Genomic DNA, 18130 nt, shown 5'->3' with positions numbered 1-18130 from the left:
GAACGCACCAAACTTGCGTTCAGGAGATTTTACCAGCGTTTCAAACGCCAAACTCTTGTAAACGCAGCTAACCGCGTTTATAAGCATTTACGTTTAGAAACGTTTTTAACTGTTCCTTGTTCAGATGTTGTCCAGAGCCTTTTTTCATCATCAGAAATGCACGCAAAGCATTTTCCATGTATTCAAATGGACCCGGTACACCAGCGCAGTCAGCTCCAGGTATCGCGTGAAGGAATAAATGGCAGAACGTGCTGCATTATGCTCATGATGGGATCCATAGAGAATACAACCAGAAAAGACAGGTCATCTCAACACATACTGCTCTCTCTGCTTCTGCTCTTTCTATTCCTCTCAAAATTTCTGAAATAGTAAATTTTTTACTATTTTCCGGTGCATTCTGGGCATTTGGGAAGGCCTCCTGAGGTTATCTTTTAAAAACGTTTCTAAACGCAAACGCACATAAACGCGGCTAAACTAACATTTTTTAACCTACATTTTCCAGCAGTCATTTTCCATCGTTCAGAAGAGTTTTCCAAACACCCCGTGTACATGAGCCCAGGGGCGGACTGACCATTCGGGAACTCGGGCACTGCCCGAGGGCCCGGGGTCAGTAGGGGGCCCCATTGAGATGCCCCTAGTACCTTTCATAGGCTTTTTTGAGTGTGGTTTGACTCTGGGCGAGGGCACAGGGGCCCCATGATCCCCTATTGCCCGGGGGCCCCATGAGTTGTCAGTCCGCCCCTGTATGAGCCCTTAATGTTATTAAAAATGACCTTTCCTTTTCCGTAAAAATAAATGCAATACGACAACCTGGAGGTCTTCTGTACAAAAATGGTATACAGAGCACCTCCAGAAATGTAATTTGCTGCTTGTGTGATGGGCTCACCATTTTTCAGAGGTTACCACATCACTAAGATACAAGCCACATTTTATGCACCCCAGCAATAGGAGTTTAATTTTTAGTGAGATACTTCCCAAAGGTTAAATACTTCTAAAGGGATGCAGACACTGCAACTTCCTCATTAGGACACTAAGGGGTTTATTTACTAAAGCTGGAGAGTCCAAAATCAGACTCCCTTCTGCATAGAAACCAATCAGCTTCTAACCTCAGCTTGTTCAATGAAGCTTTGGCAATGAAACCTGGAAGCTGATTGGTTTCTATGCAGAAGTGAGTCTGATTTTGCACTCTCCAGCTTTAGTAAATAAACCCCTAAGAGTCCACCAGATGAAAGGATTAGTGTTAGGGTTACAAATAGGGTAAGTGTTAGAGGTTGCCTGGAGGGTTAGAGTTGGGGTCACAGGGAGAGATAATGTTACAGTTACAGGGAGGGTTAATGTTACAAAAAGGATTTATGTTAGGGTTACAGGGATGGTTAGTGTGGAGGTTACAGGGAGGGTTAGTGTTGGGGTTATAGGACTGGTTAGTGTTAGGGTTACAGGGATGGTTAGCATTGGGGTTACAGGGAGGGTTAGTGTTGGGGTTATAGGAATGGTTAGTGTTAGGGTTACAGGGATGGTTAGCATTGGGGTAACAGGGAGGGTTAGCTTTGGGGTTACAGGGAGGGTTAGTTTTGGGGTTGCAGGGAGGGTTAGTTTTGGGGTTGCAGGGAGGGTTAGCGTTAGGGTTACAGGGATGGTTAGTGTTGGGGTTACAGGGATGGTTAGTGTTGGGGTTATAGGGAGGGTTAGCTTTGGGGTTACAGGGAGGATTAGTGTTGGGGTTACATGGATGGTTAATGTTGGGGTTACAGGGATGGTTAGTGCTGAGGTTACAGGGAGGGTTAGTGTTGGGGTTACAGGGAGGGTTAGCTTTGGGGTTACAGGGAGGGTTAGTGTTGGGGTTACAGGGAGGGTTAGCTTTGGGGTTACAAGGAGGGTTAGTGTTGGGGTTACAGGGAGGGTTAGTGTGGAGGTTACAGGGAGAATTATTGTTGGAGTTACAGGGATGGTTAGTGTTGGGGTTATAGGGAGGGTTAGCTTTGGGGTTACAGGGAGGGTTAGTGTTGGGGTTACAGGGAGGGTTAGCGTTAGGATTACAGGGATGTTTACTGCTGAGGTTACAGGAAGAGTTAGTGTTGGGGTTACATGGATGGTTAGTGCTGAGGTTACAGGGAGAGTTAGTGTTGGGGTTACAAGGATGGTTAGTGTTGAGGTTACAGGGAGAATTAATGTTGGGGTTACAGGGAGAGTTAGTGTTGGGGTTACAGGGATGGTTAGTGTTGAGGTTACAGGGAGAGTTAGTGTTGGGGTTACAAGGATGGTTAGTGTTGAGGTTACAGGGAGAATTAATGTTGGGGTTACAGGGAGAATTAATGTTGGGGTTACAGGGATGGTTAGTGTTGGGGTTACAGGGAGGGTTAGTGTTGGGGTTACAGGGAGGGTTAGTGTTGGGGTTACAGGGAGGGTTAGTGTCGGAGTTACAGGGAGGGTTAGCTTTGGGGTTACAGGGAGGGTTGGTGTTGGGGTTGCAGGGATGGTTAGTATTAGCGTTACATAGAGGGTTTTATGTGAAGGTTACATTGAGCATTAGTGTAAAGGATACAGAGAGGATAAATATTAGGGTTGAAGTTATAGGGAAGACTAGTGTTAAGGTTACTCCACTCAAAATAGAAAAAATTAATTATTTGCAAGCATTTATAGGTTCCATTGCCTACCTACAGCTACATGTACACTGAAAGTGCCAGTAGATGTTAACTCTACTGGCAGCAGAAAAACGCTAATTGCAGCAAACACGTGTGTAAAAGTGGTACCGCGTTTACCCGCTCTTAGTGCTTGGACATTTTTTCATTTCACTGGGCAGAGTACTTACCATTGAAATGAATAAATGCCCAAGTGCTAAACGTGGCTAGCGCTTAGGTACATTTACACACATTCACCTCGATTGGCGCTTTTTGTCAAAAAATGTTTGACAAACGCCCAGAAACTCTGTTGCTGCTAAACTCTGGTAAAAGCCTATGAGTGCATGGACATACAGGCTTTTATTGAGTTGAGTTCAAGGACTTTGGCAAAAAAAACCACCAAAAGCACCTACACTTACCTTTAGGAGAAGCAGTATACATGAGGCATAAATGTACCTGCCTGCCCGTTCTTTGTTATCAGCAACCTTGCAGACTGGGACACCATCTACCTTTAAGAGGGGCTTTGTGATTGGCTCGAATTGGCATCAAGATCATCAAGTGAAGTTGAACCCTCAACTATACTGTGCCCCACTCCATGCCAGAGGCCTCCACATGCCATAAACAGCCATCGATTTAATATATCCCAAAGAAGGCATGTCCACACATAAAAGTAGATTTGCTGCACTTTAGTGATGAAATGTAGGGAATGGCATACCAGTCACATCACATCTACAAACATCCGGAGTCACTTGACGTTACACAATCAATGACATTTAGTGGATGGTTCGCAGTAGCCACATAAAGCATTTGCAGCACCTTTAGCAGCCATCTCCCTCTGACAGTCTCTTCTCCACCTGGTGTCATTAGTACTCACAGGACTGTGCTATCTGTAGTCACCTCCACATTACCTACAATTCTTCTGGGACCCTCCAGGAAGGCAGCCTCATTCAGGCAACTTTTGGCCTAAACTAAAAGGCCTTCTGCAATCCACCCTAGCCTCAACCTCTATAAGGCATTCAAAAAGTCTACAGCTGGCCCTTCCTGTGTGCAGATTTATTCCTCCCGACCTCCTGCTGTTTCCAGGGCCTACACTTGCTGGTTACATAGTCATGGGTGTGGTCAGTGGTGTATTTCGGATTTGTGCTGCCCTAGGCAACACAAAAATTGTCTGCTCGCACGGACACCAACCAACACAACCTCCCCTTCCCACCCTCACTGAGAGAGAGCCTGGCATTGACCAACAACACACCAGCCCCCCACTTGGGAGAGAATTCCACTACCCCCCCCCAAGCAATTGAGAGACAATCATCTTCACAGCTCCAAACATCCCCGGGAACGAAAGCCAGACTCTACATACACCATCAAGCAGCCTGCAGCCGCTCTTGGATCCCACCTTGTTCCCATGGTGTGCTTGTCCCTTCTTTCATCCCTTCTTCTGGGGGGAGGTGCTGCCACCCTAAAAAATGCCGCCCTAGGCAAGTGCCTTGTTTGCCTTCTGGTGAATACGCCCCTGGGTGTGGGGTATTTAGCTTCCATGCTCCCAAGTGTCTGTGTTTTCCTCCCTACCTGACTTATATGTGGGTGCTGACTCACCCCTGACATCATTACAGGAGGGCTATACATAAAAGGGGCCTAACACCTGATGACACTGTCTTCTTTAACAGGACACTATTCTGGCACATAGCCACCTAGTGGCAAAATAGCTAACTGCATCTGCCTACATACCGATCTTACAATTATTTTTCTAGGGATTCTCAACTCTGCCTCCTAATAAATGTTTTACATTTGCCTGTCCTTCACGTCTATTGCGTGCACCGCTTCATCCAGCACTCCTGTCAGAGCTACAGCGAGACAAAACTGCAGTAAATCTATAGTCACAAATATAATTCTGACAATGTGGATCTTCTGTCTAGTAGAAGAACAATGGTAGACACTGTTGGATATCTTTATCAAAATATGCAGAAATTAATTCACAGATTTTTCAAAAATGAGCAAACATCTGATGTGAGTGTACCCCCGACTGTCAGCCTATTGCAGGGAGCACAATGGAAAGGCACGCTCCTTTGTTGGTTGTGTACTTGGCAATTCTGTGGCAATTTGGAGGCTTTCCAGATTTTGATTAGAAATATAACTGCACGGATGGGAGCGGTCCACAGCAATATGCCACTCACAGCTTCCATTGTTTCCATGGACTAAAGAAATCAAATTTGGATGGATGTTGAATGAAAATCCTGTACGGTTTCAGTCGATTTCCACTGAGAAAGCATGGCCCAGAGCCACCCAAATTGTATCTATCTATTCCTACACATCTATCATCAAACTGTCTATCTTTCTATCTTCATGCCAGTTTTATCTTTTCAGTAAATCTCTTCTATACAGTAAAATGGTATTTTAAAGGCAAATTTGTCTTTATTACATTTTCAATAGTTTAACAATACAAGGCATGGAGAAAAAATTAAAACAAGTACAAGTAGACATACATAAGAAAAGCCCAAATGTGACAATGATCCATGTGAATAGGTAAAAATAGTTTCATACAAAAAAAAAGAAAAATGTAAGGATCAATAACATAATAGCATGTATTACGGAGATATGAATAAATATAGTGTCGAGGAGGGCATCCTCAGCGAGATGTAGGGGACAAAATGAGCTAGTTCCGTATAAACAAGGATATGAATCTGAATCCAAACAAAAATAAAACAAAACAAGAACAAAACAGAAAAAAGGGGGGGGGGAGAAAACAGAAGAAGAGAAAAAAGAAGTCAGTTGGAGAGATATAGAAAGATAAGAAGAGAGGGGGATTGGGAACGGCAAAAAGCAGGACCGAGGCTGTCCTCTTCTAGGATCCCATCGGGGTGACCCCGCCAGCTGCACCGATGTGAGCCGTGGGGCCACATTGGCGGACCCCCCGGAAAAATTGAATCGGGGGAGCAAGCACAAATCGGTCAGGGCCCGGCAGGGGAACACATCTCACAAAGAGTCGAAGAGGAGGAGAAATGGAGCCAGACCGACCACAGTATCTGTTTATCGTAGGTATCATTGGCAAACACCAGCAGTAAAATGGTATTTTAAATAAGTAAAGCGATACTATCCTGAGGGCTGCTGTGTTTCTGGATCCCTCCCACAGCCAGGCAACACGCATTTTCTACACATCCACAGTCAGTGAACAGTCCATGAGCTTGGTTCTTGTTATTTTATTAGGGGATATAACTTAGATAGGATCATTGGGATTATGGGATGCCAAACTTGACTGAATCTTGACTTGACGGGAACAACTTCCTTCCTATTTAGAGAACAGATCCTGGACTGTTCTTTTCCTGGGTTCACACTGATGAGGTGTGGAATTCGCAGCATTTTCTGTGCGAATTCCGCACCGCATCAGGATCGCACCCCATTCAAGCGAACCGCTGCGGGTGTGTATGTTAACAACACCCTGAAAGCGGTCCACAAAACGCGGTGCGATGTGCAGAATCGGATCACGTAGGTCTGAATGTCCATGCGATCCGATTCTAGTGCGGACCCAAAAAAGGGTCCTGCATCTTTTTGGTGCAGGTGCGGTGCAATTAGAGCCATACAAAATGTATTGTAATGTGATTTGCACATGAATGCTGTTCGGTTCCTGTGCGAATAACATGCAATATACTGCAACGCATAAATGTAAACCCAGGGTGAGGATCAGTAGTAGCAGCCCCTTACGGGCCAGGGACTCGCTGCCCCTCTGAAATTCAGCTTAGCTTGTTGCAAACTACATGCAGAGATGTCTCCTCTCCCCTAGAACTGCTCACAGCTCCACAGCCTGCAGACACTACCAGCCCTCCTGGCTGCTCTGAAGATCTCCCAGGACAAGGATTGAGCCCAGAGCTGTCCTTTGAAAGCTTGTTACATGTGGCAGTCTCTCCCCATGTAAATCCAAGGGTGTGCTGAAGTACTCACTCTGTCCTCCTTGCTCCCAGGCCTTGATCCTGTTCATGTCGTGATACTGAATGGAACCTCCTGAGCTAGCCCAAACCCGGCCTGGAAGCCAGCCCCCCTAAAACTTGGGGACCCATTCCAGGCCACTGACAGCCTCATCAGCACTCCATCGTCCACCAAACTTCCTTGCCAGCCTAACTCTTCCATATTTATGGATTAGTCCCACCCCTCTACCAGGGCCTCCAAACCTGGGATTGGTTAGACTCCGATAAACATGCAGATTAGGTCTCCACTCCTTCCGCCCACTGGTTTTTGAGAGGTTCCATGGTCCTCCAAAACCAGGTGGAGGCGATAGAGTCCCACCCTGTTAAGCTATCCAGTCTGACTTGCAGTAACCCAACCTAATTACAGATTCACACAGTTACCTTGAGTCATACACAATAAATTTACCTACACTACCCTAGTAGCACACTAGAGGGTGCTACACAAGTAATTATTCTATCTATCTCTCCCCCTCTATATATTCCCCCCCCCCTCCCATTATATTATTATTATTATACAGGATTTATATAGCACCAGCAGTTGGCTCAGCACTTTACAATATAATGGGAGACAATACAGCAACAATACAGTTCAATACAAGAGAGTTAGGAGGCTAGTGGTACAAAAGGTAGTAACTGTGGGGGGGTGGGTTGGTAGGAGGAATAGAAGATTCCATTATTAGCTGAGGGCAGGATAGGCTTCCCTGAAGAGATTTGTTTTTAGAGATCTTCTAAAAGTAAGCAGAGTAGGTGATAGCCTGATAAATTGGGGAAGAAAGTTCCAGAGGATGAGGGAAGCTCTGGAGAAGTCCTGGAGACGAGCATGGGAGGAGGAGACAAGGGAGCTAGAGAGCAGGAGGTCATGCGAGGAGAGGAGAGGACGGTTTGGGTTATATTTGGAGACCAGATTGGTGATGTAATTTGGGGCAGAGTTATAAATGGCTTTATATGGTATTGTTAATGCTTTGAATTTTATCCGTTGGGCAATGGGAAGCCAGTGGAGGGATTGGCAGAGAGGGATGGAGGACACTGAGTGGAGGCCGGTGGAGGGATTGGCAGAGAGGGATGGGGGACACTGAGTGGAGGCCAGTGGAGGGATTGGCAGAGAGGGGTGGAGGACACTGAGTGGAGGCCGCTGGAGGGGTTGGCAGAGAGGGATGGAGGACACTGAGTGGAGACCAGTGGAGGGATTGGCAGAGAGGGGTGGCAGATACAGAACGGTTAGTAAGGTGGATGAGTCTGGCAGCAGCATTCATGATAGACTGAAGAGGGGATAGCCTGCGATGAGGTAGGCCAATGAGGAAGGAGTTACAATAGTCAATAGTTTATCTATCTCCCTCCTCTATATAATTCTGTCTGTCCCTCCGTCTATCTATCTTTCTACACCGATCAGCCATAACCTTATGACCACTGACAGGTTAGGTGAATAACATTGATTATCTCATTACAATGGCATCTGAAAGTCAGTGGGATATATTAGGCAGCAAGAAAACATGTTGTCCCTGAAACTGATGTGTTGAGAGCAGAAAAAATGGGCATTGCAGTGTGTTGTGTATGGGGCTGTGTAGCCACAGACCGGAAAAGGTGCCCATGTTAACCTATGTCCACAGCCCAAAGCGCCTACAATGGGCACGTGACCATCAGAACTGGACCACGGAGCGATGAAAGAAGATGGCCTGGTCTGATGAATCACATTTTTTTTTACATAATGTGGATGGCTAGAGAGGTGTGTATTACTTACCTGAGGAAGAGATAGCTCCAGAACGCAGTATGGGAAAAAGACAAGCCGGCAGAGGCAATGAGATGCTTTGGCAATGTTCTGCTGGGACACCTTGGGGTTTATTTACTAAAGCTGGAGAGTCCAAAATCAGACTCCCTTCTGCATAGAAACCAATCAGCTTCTAACCTCAGCTTATTCAATGAAGCTTTGGCAATGAAACCTGGAAGCTGATTGGTTTCTATGCAGAAGGGAGTCTGATTTTGGACTCTCCAGCTTTAGTAAATAAACCCCCTTGGGTTCTGCCATTCATGTGGATATTACTTGACTTGTACCACCTACCTAACTATTGCTGACTCCTTTATGGAAATGGTATTCCCTGATATCAGTGGCCCCTTTCAGCAGGATAATGAACCCTGCCACACTGTAAAAATGGTTCAAAAATGGTTTGAGAAACCCAACAGTAACCAGAAACCAGCACTCAAATCTCTCTTGCTGCACTCAAAATGGAAACCAGCACTTGCTGAGGTGCTGCCCTTGATAGATCTGGGGATCTTGATACTTGATACTTGATAGCAGAAAAGAAGAAAACAGGGCTCACTCTTCTCGTGCATTACCAGGATAATATGAAATTTATTATAAAAACACAAAAACGTACTCACATGCCAGAAAAGTCATAACAACAGAGACAAGGAGTCAAAAGATGCCAGTCGCGGAAAGCATAGGTCCTTGGGTAAAGTTCTAACACGTTTCGGGAGTCGAACTCCCTACCTTAGAGCAATAGGTTTGACGAACACAACAAGGAGTTTGAGGTGTTGACTTGGCCTCCAAGTTCTGCAGATTTCAGTCCAATCAAGGACTTGTGGGATGTGCTGGAAAAACAAGTCAGATCCATGGAGGCTCCACCTCACAACTTCCAGGACTTAAAGGATCTGCTACTGACATCCCAGAGCCACATACCACAGCATACCTTCAGATGTCTAGTGATGTCCATGCATGGACAGGTCAGAGTTATTTTGGCACCTACTCAATATTAGGTGGTTGGTCATAAAGTTATGTCTGTTCGGTGTGTGTATATAAATATATTTCAATCGAAGGATATGGAAGTAATTTACATTTTGCATCATAAAAAGTGTTTTTGAGATGGAGGTTAGAGAGTTATGCAGGCCATAGACGGGTCGAAAATTGGCCGATTTTACAGCCGAAAAAAAATCGGCCGATTTTTGCACCGTTAGTGGGTTAATTGGTCAGCCATTTTTTGGGATATTGGCACATTGTTTTTATCGGTAAATTTGGAAAAAAATCGGACGATTTTGCCAATCGGCCGATTTTCGGGGCAATGAGGGGCAAATCGGCCAATCTTTTTACCGATAAAAAATCTGCGCATGAGCCGTGACCTGATAGAAGAAGAAGCAGGAAAAGAAGAGGAAAAAGAAGAAGAAAAAGAATAAGAATTCCAGTCCGCTATTATATTTGACATGAAAAAGTATAGCGGTTGCAACATTGTATCTATTTGTAGCCAAATCAAAACATCTGTATCCAAAATGGATACAAATAGATACAATGTTGCAACCGCTATACTTTGTTATGTGAAATATAATAGCAGAGCTCTCTGCAGGGACAGAAGTAATTAAATGCCGGCCGTAGACGGGACGGAAATCGGACGATTTTTTTTTACCATTGGTGGTAATGTTGGCCTATTGAAAGACCGATTTTTTTTTTTATTTAAATGGACGGTTTTCGACCCGTCTATGGCCTGCATTACAAGGGGCCTTTATGGTTTTATGACCCCATTGTTCTTATCTGCAGTCCTGCATATGGCTGACCAATAAAATAGATTCATGGATACATAAATGGATAGACAGTCATTGCTTCCAAGACATGCTGGGACTTTTAGTTCACCAGAAGCCAGGAGACTGTATTCTCTGGTTGCTTTGTCACAATTCACGCTCCTGACTCATGATAGCGATATTTATAGACACTCTATTAAATGTCCCCTTATCTGAGTCACTGTGACTATATCACAACAATACCTATACAGGCAACATAAGTGCACATAAAGGCCATCTGACAATAGGGAGGGGAGGTGGGTGACATCACGCCACTGACACCAAGGCACGCATCGCAGGCTGCATGGAAAACAATTTAAGTGTGGAGGAAAATTGCTTTATTTGTAGAACACGAGGTACCAAGGATGAATAATTAGTTACAGTGCGTAGGATCAGCTGCTCTACCCAACCTTTCTGTTGTTTGCCGCTGCTGAGATCAACATGGAAAAACACGGCATAAATGGGGGTGGAGAGGTGGCACGCTAAAAGCGGGATCATTGCAAATATCAGAAGTTTAAAGCTAAATTCCAGGCAGAAAATGAAAAAAATCATTATAAAATAATCATTTTGTGTATTATGAAGACAGCTAGGACACCTACCTTTCTCTATATTAGCACCCTATTGCACAGCAAGTCTGAGGAGAGCTTGGAGAGGCTCAGTCTAACAGGGGATGCTTGCTAACAGGAGAGAGCGAACTGATGACCTCATGCCTGCAGGGCCATCTTAATAGCATCATGGGCCCCTGGGCAAAGTAATGTACTGGGACCCCTACCAGCCTGCCCCAATTTACACACCTACACTTGAGAATTAAAGTATAAATAGTTGATAGAATTAAACATGTATTTATGAGCACTTTCAATAAAGATAAAACATGCCATAAATCAAGGATCAATCAACACAAAGGGCACAGTACTGGGGGGAAGGGGGAGAAAGGGGTGTATTTACCACAAGGCAAACAAGGCACTTGACTAGGGCAGCATTTTTCAAGGGGGCAGTAACCCCCCCCCCCCCCAGAAGAAGAGACATGCGTGCCATAGGAACCAGGTGGGATCAGAGAGAGGCTGCAGGCTGCTTAATGGTGTAAAGCCTGACTCTCTTTGCTGGGGATGTCCGGAGCTGTGAAGATAAGTGTCTTTCTCTCTATCGCCAGGGGGGTAGTGGAAGGCTCTCCCAGGTGGGGGGCAGGGGTGTTGTTGGTCAATGTCAGGCTTTCTCCATGGGAGGGGGAAGGGGGGGGGTGTTGGTCGGTGTCCGTGGGGGCAGATGATTTTTGTGTTGCCTAGGGCAGCACAAAACCTAAATACACCACTAGGGGGAAGCAGAAGGGTACAGTACAGGGGAGAAAGCAGGGCACAATACTGGGATCAGGAGAGCACAGTTCAGGTTCTAGGACACTGCCCGAGCCATCCCGGGACAACTTAGTAACAAGCATGACTGTCCCAGCAAATACGGGACAACTGACAAGTATAATGTAATGCAAGATTATCCTGGGGCCCCCATGCACCTGGGGCCCCTGAGCAGTACTCAGGGGTGCCCATGCATTAAGACAGCCCGGTATGCCTGTACAGTTGACCTTCAATGTCCAATCAGCTGGCTGGGTGCAGCTTGAGGACTAAACTGTATTAAATCAATTGCAACAAAGAAAAGGCAGGTCAATAATTTGGCTATGTTGTATGACAAGGAAACCTTGATCCCTAGGCTAGTTGCCTGGTTGCCTCTGGATTCAGTCTTTTGCCACTGACCAAGAACAAGCAAGCAAGCAGTGAAGTCAGAGTTCCTGATCTGTACACTTGTACCAGGTTAGTCAGTTATAAACTGTTAAAGCCTATGATTCCACATGATAGCCTAGCAACTGCCATTTTTCAGAAGGAGAGGACAGCATTGCCAGCCTCCATTATTTCTCAGTACAGATTTCTTTAATTAAAATAAAAGAGTAGAGAAGAGGAGAGCAGGTATGTAACCAAGTTATCCATGAGCCCATAGAAATAATTATGAGCCCCTTCAACTCTCCAACCATGCTGTAATTAATAATGAATGCTAACTGTGAGAGTTAGCATTCCTTATTAATTAGCATGTTTTTGGCAGAATAAAATTGACAGTTATTTGGGCTCAACATTTTTGGTGCTGATTTCCCACCCAAAATACAAATTATCACCCGAAAAAATATTTTTTTTAGTCTCGAAAACCTAATGCCAGTTATGCGAGTTAAACTCAGCCTAACCCAAAACTTCATATTGCCCTTAATCCTGAACCTCAAACTAACTCCTAAACCCAATTTGAGCTCAACTGGTAACTCTATCCTTTACCCTGTTCTTGAAACAAATCCTTAGCCTGAGCTTTGAAGGAATCCTAACCACACAACAAAAAACTTTAAAAGATATTTATTGATTTATTTATTATTAATTCAATAATTTATAATTCATGATAAATTATTTTGGGACTATCAACCCCTCTCCCAATCCAATATATATTGATTTCAGCACATGGCCTACTTCATAGGCCAAATTCTGTGCCAACCCAGGCAGAACTTCAATCCAGAGATCTTACTGGAGAAGCCAACTACTTGCAGGTATGATCCAGTTTTGGTTGTAGATGGCTTCTTCATACAGTCTATGGAGAATTTAGTATTCTGTGGCCTGCTGATGAATTGGAAAGGGCTGAATACCATGGCCCATGAAGGAGGTTCCTGCTGAACTGATATGCCTATGATGGACAATATATATGAGATGGCAACATGAGGGTGGCATTTAAGCCCATATTTTTTAATCCATTGTTTTCTTTTAACCTAATAATAATCAGAGTGAAAATCACTATCACAATGAAAACCATTCTTTGCTATGTTGTGCTATCCAAGAAGGATCCGTTCCCCCCTTCACCCAAACAGATCCCCCTCCTACATTACCTCCAGACCTTTTTTTCATCCCTCCTAATTACCTCTACTTTCTAACTCATTCTCCCTTTCTCTCATTCCAACTTTCTTTTTACCCCTTACTCTTTCCTGCCTCCAACCCTCCCTTCCCTCTTTCTACTACCATTGTCCTTCACCTATTAGACTAGTGTCCCCCTTGGTCTGAATTCTCCACACTTCCTATTAGTCTATGCGACAGAACCTAATATATAGTAAAACAGTCCAAGAGATATATCCTGGGCCTGACTTCCCTTAATCTTCTAGCTACCTCAGAACGTCAATTTCAAACCCATCTTTAGATATTCACCCCAATCTCTACCTCACTAACAGTACTGTGTAAAACTAGGTGTCAAGGATGAAGATCTGGATGGACTTGGCTTGGAACCAATAGTAGAACCTCACCACGGGGGACCTGGTCTGGAGAGGTGCCATCTCACTCACTGGACCTGGAGCTGTCCTAGGGACTTGGGAGTAAAGACTCTAAGCTGATCCCTGTGACTGTGTAGTGTTCCTGAGATTGCAAAGGGTACCAGCCATTTTGCAGAGGCACAAGGTAACCAGATGCTGAAGACTTGCTCCATGGTCTTCAGTTGTAAAGCCTTATTCCTGGTACATACTATTATTTTGTTCAACTCAGCAGGTTGAACGGAAAAAAAACTGAAGAGCTCGGGAGGAGTTCGGTGTACTAACTATCCACTGTACTAACTAACAAACTATTGTGTTTTGACAGGGGAACTGCCTCCTGCCAGAACACACTCATCAGCTCTTGCAGCCCTTGTCGATTGGATGCTGGTTTTCTAGCAAGCTCGCTCAACAGAAGCCATCCATTCAGCTGTTCTATCGGACAGGCTGATTTCTGTTGAACCGGCTGATGCAGGCCAATATTCAGCCCGTGTGTATGGGGTTTTAGATTGTTCAGAGACTTGCCTTATTGTCCCCTGTGATGCATTAGGCTGTCCAGCACAAGCAATTAGAGAAGATTGTCCACTCATTGCTGAAAATGAATTGTTTTGGAGTATCCCATGCCTTAGCCTGTTTAAAGTGTTACTAAACCCAGAACCCTGCAGTCACTATATCTGGTCTCCCCGGACCCTGCACTCACTATATCCGGTCTCCCCGGACCCTGCATTCACTATATCTGGTCTCCCCAGACACTGCATTCACTATATCTGGTCTCCCCAGACCCTGCACTCACTATATCCGGTCTCCCCGGACCCTGCATTCACTATATCTGGTCTCCCCACACCCTGCATTCACTATATCTGGTCTCCCTGGACCCTGCATTCACTATATCCGCTCTCCCCGGACCCTGCATTCACTATATCCGGTCTCCCCGGACCCCGCATTCTTTATATCTGGTCTCCCCGGACCCTGCATTCACTATATCTGGTCTCCCGAGACCCTGCATTCACTATATCTGGTCTCCCTGGACCCTGCATTCACTATATCCACTGTCCCCGGACCCCGCATTCACTATATCTGGTCTCCCCGGACCCTGCATTCACTATATCCGCTGTCCCCGGACCCCGCATTCACTATATCTGGTCTCCCCAGACCCTACATTCACAATATCTGGTCTCCCCGGACCCTGCATTCACTATATCTGGTCTCCTCGGACCCTGCATTCACTATATCTGGTCTCCCTGGACCCTGCATTCACTATATCTGGTCTCCCCGGACCCTGCATTCACTATATCCGCTCTCCCCGGACCCTGCATTTACTATATCTGGTCTCCCTGGACCCTGCATTCACTATATCTGGTCTCCCCGGACCCTGCATTCACTATATCTGGTCTCCCACATTACACAGAACATGGAAATGCAATTATTTTAGTCAATATAAACTGCTAAATACCTTTCTCATCAGCAGTAAGAGCAGTCTTGTGACTTCTATCAGTGTTCAGCAGAGCACTGGTTAAAGCTTGTAGGAGGAGTTTTCTCTAGGAGGATGCAGAATCTCTGACCTCTGTCTGGACAGTGCTGATTGGCCCTGTGCTGATCATATGCAACCTCCCAAGAAAGAAAAAACTCACTAGTATAAATACTGTACATAAGTGGTTCATATAGTGAACGTGGTGTAGAGCTATTCACCCTGAGGTCATCACAGAGGACAAGGGGGCACTCTTTACATGGAGGAAAATAAATTTAATCTCCAAACACGGAAAGATTTCTTCACAGTGAGAGCTGTGAAAATGTGGAATAGACTCCCTCAAGAGTTGGTTCTGGCCAGCTCAGTGGATTGCTTTAAAAAAGTCCTGGATTGTTTCTTGGATACACAGAATATAACTGGATACTAACATTTATCGGTAGAATTGATCCAGGGAATATCCGATCGCCTCTGGGGGGATCAGGAAGGAATCTTTTTCCCTGCAGGAAATTGGACCGTGCTTTGCTGGGTTTTTTTTGCTTTCCTCTGGATCAACTGTGGGTATAGGATTATAAAAAAATTTTTTGATGGTTGAACTGGATCGACTTTTGTCTTTTTTCAACCAGACTGACTATGTAACTATGTAATACACACCAAATTGAGCATGTGCAGTGTCTCCACACGATATGTCTTATCAGGAGATAAGAAGGAGATACTGGAAGAAGGAGAGGATCAGAGAAGACAGGATCAAACAGCCTTTTTACACAATGCAGAGGATTAACCCTTTAGGTTCCACAGTGAGTATAACAAGCATGCTTTACTGCATATACAGACTGATTTCACTGTTGTGGGTTTAGTAACACTTTAAGTTACTTTAAGTAGCAAATACTAAAAAGACAACCCCTAGACTGTCTATAGGAGCCAGAATGAGTGTACTGGTGCTTGGGTGGACAGGCTGCCTTTGTACTTTTAGGGAGAGAACCAGCTAGAATCAGCAGCTGCTTCGAGGATACCACTACATGGCATAAATGTGCCTTCGCACGTCACCTGGACTTCATCTGTAGCATTAGTGGCATTTTTCTATATATGGCCTTACCTTTTATACTTATTCATGGTGAAGTTAAGTAGGCTGTACAGCTGACTCAGTTCCGAGGCAGAGGCCACCACATTCTTCTGTATATGGAATGCCAGAGCATCATGAAAGCTCCGAAGATAGATGGAGCACACCTTGTAATCCTCAGGATAGAGAGACATTAAGGAGTTCTTCACTTTTATCAAGTCTTTTAAGGTATTGACCTTAAGGTTCTCCAAGTGTTTTGGAAGCCAGCTTTCCTCTGTCGAGTTAAGGGGCACAGACTCTATTCGTTTAACCACACTGTCTTTGACTGCTTTTTTCCACAAATGTTTCCATTGCCTTGGTTGGCCAAGAATGATCTCTGAACTTCCTAAAGGAACACTTGTGTTTTCATGAATGATGGCCTCATTTTCAATAACGTGCACCACAGTGGCAACCAAAGACTCATCCACTTCCTGATCCAGAGTCTCTTTCACGATGGATCTTACCGTGTTGAAAAGAGATCCATACAACAAGTCCACATCTTTTGCTCGTATAGTGAACTCTTTTATATTCTCATTGTAGTTGTTGCCCTGACACTCCTCTATGAGTTTGTCCTCCATGAATTTTATACTTCTCAAGGCCTTCTGAAGCTGTCTGCTATGAATAAGTTCATTTATTTGCATTACTGAAACAGAGAACATAAGTTATTAATCATACGGAAACTTGGCTAAAATACAAAAGTCTTAAAAAAAACCACACAATTCAATGCATGTGCATAGTGAATAGCTATCTACCTTTGTTTACTTTTTATGTTTCAGTATTCAATATGTATTGTACCAGCCATTGCTGGTTTCCTGTCCATTTTGGGCTTTCATATACAGTGAGGAACAGAAGTATTTGAACACCCTGCGATTTTGCAAGTTCTCCCACTTAGAAATCATGGAGGGGTCTGAAATTCACATTGTAGGTGCATTCCCACTCTGAGAGATAGAATTTAAAAAAAAAATTCAGGAAATCACATTTTAAAGAATTTATTTGTCTTGCACTGCTGAACATAAGTATTTGAACACCTGAGAAAATCAGTGTTAATATCTGGTACAGAAGCCTTTGTTTGCAATTACAGAGGTCAAACGTTTCCTGTAGTTCTTGACCAGCTTTTCACACACTGCAACAGGGATTTTGGCCCACTCCTCCACACAGATCTCCTCTAGATCTGTCAGGTTTCGGGGCTGTCGCTGAGCAACACTGAGTTTCAGTTCCCTCCAAAGATGTTCTATTGGATTTAGGTCTGGAGACTGGCTAGGCCACTCCAGAACCTTGATATGCTTCTTACGGAGCCACTCCTTGGTTATCCTGGCTGCGTGCTTTGGGTCGTTGTCATGTTGGAAGACCCAGCCATGACCAATCTTCAATGCTCTGACTGAGGGAAGGAGGTTGTTGCTCAAAATCTCACAATAAATGGCCCCATTCATCCTCTCCTTAATACGGTGCAGTTGTCCTGTCCCCTTCGCAAAAAAGCACCCCCAGAGCATGATGTTACCACCCCCATGCTTCACAGTAGGGATGGTGTTCTTGGGATGCAACTCATCCTTCTCTTTCCTCCAAACATGACGAGTGAAGTTTAGACCAAAAAGTTCTACTTTGGTCTCATCTGATCACATAACTTTCTCCCATGCCTCCTCTGGATCATCCAGATGGTCATTGGCAGACTTCAGACCGGCCTGGACATGTGATGACATGAGCAGGGGAACCTTCCGTGCAATGCATGATTTGAAACCATGATGGCGTAGTGTTCTACCGACGGTGACCTTTGAAACTGTGGTCCCAGCTCTCTTCATGTCATTGACCAGCTCCTCCCTTGTAGTTCTGGGCTGATTCCTCACTTTTCTTATCATCAGTGATACCCCACGAGATGAGATCTTGCATGGAGCCCCAGTCTGAGAGCTCCATTTAAGTCGTCTTTAGCCTCTTAAATTTTCTAACAATTGCTCCAACAGTTGATCTATTTTTACCAAGCTGCTTGGCAATTGCCCCATAGCCCTTTCCAGCCTTGTGGAGGTCCACAATTTTGTCTCTGGTGTCTTTTGACAGCTCTTTAGTCTTGCCCATGGTAGTAGTTGGCGTCTGACTGACTGTGGGGTGGACAGGTGTCTTTAAAGAGCTCAGACAGGTGCTACTAAG

At 44.8% G+C, this 18130-nt stretch overlaps 1 protein-coding gene across 1 annotated transcript in view; it reads right to left on the bottom strand.

The window, feature by feature from the left end:
* The window catches only part of EXOC3L4 (exocyst complex component 3 like 4), a 147825-nt gene that overhangs the window by 85544 nt on the left and 44151 nt on the right, over window positions 1-18130 (bottom strand). The window contains exon 3 of the mRNA XM_089661359.1: window positions 15989-16634. Coding sequence (XP_089517485.1) covers window positions 15989-16634 — 646 coding nt within the window. The remainder of the gene's footprint in view (window positions 1-15988; window positions 16635-18130) is intronic.

The sequence above is a fragment of the Staurois parvus genome, unplaced genomic scaffold (assembly GCF_062004578.1).
Source record: "Staurois parvus isolate SC_StPar_1 unplaced genomic scaffold, SC_StPar_1.0 ptg001329l, whole genome shotgun sequence".
NCBI classification, from domain to species: domain Eukaryota; kingdom Metazoa; phylum Chordata; class Amphibia; order Anura; family Ranidae; genus Staurois; species Staurois parvus.
The sequence above is the reverse complement of the archived record's forward strand: the minus strand, read 5'-3'. Positions and strand labels throughout refer to the sequence as shown.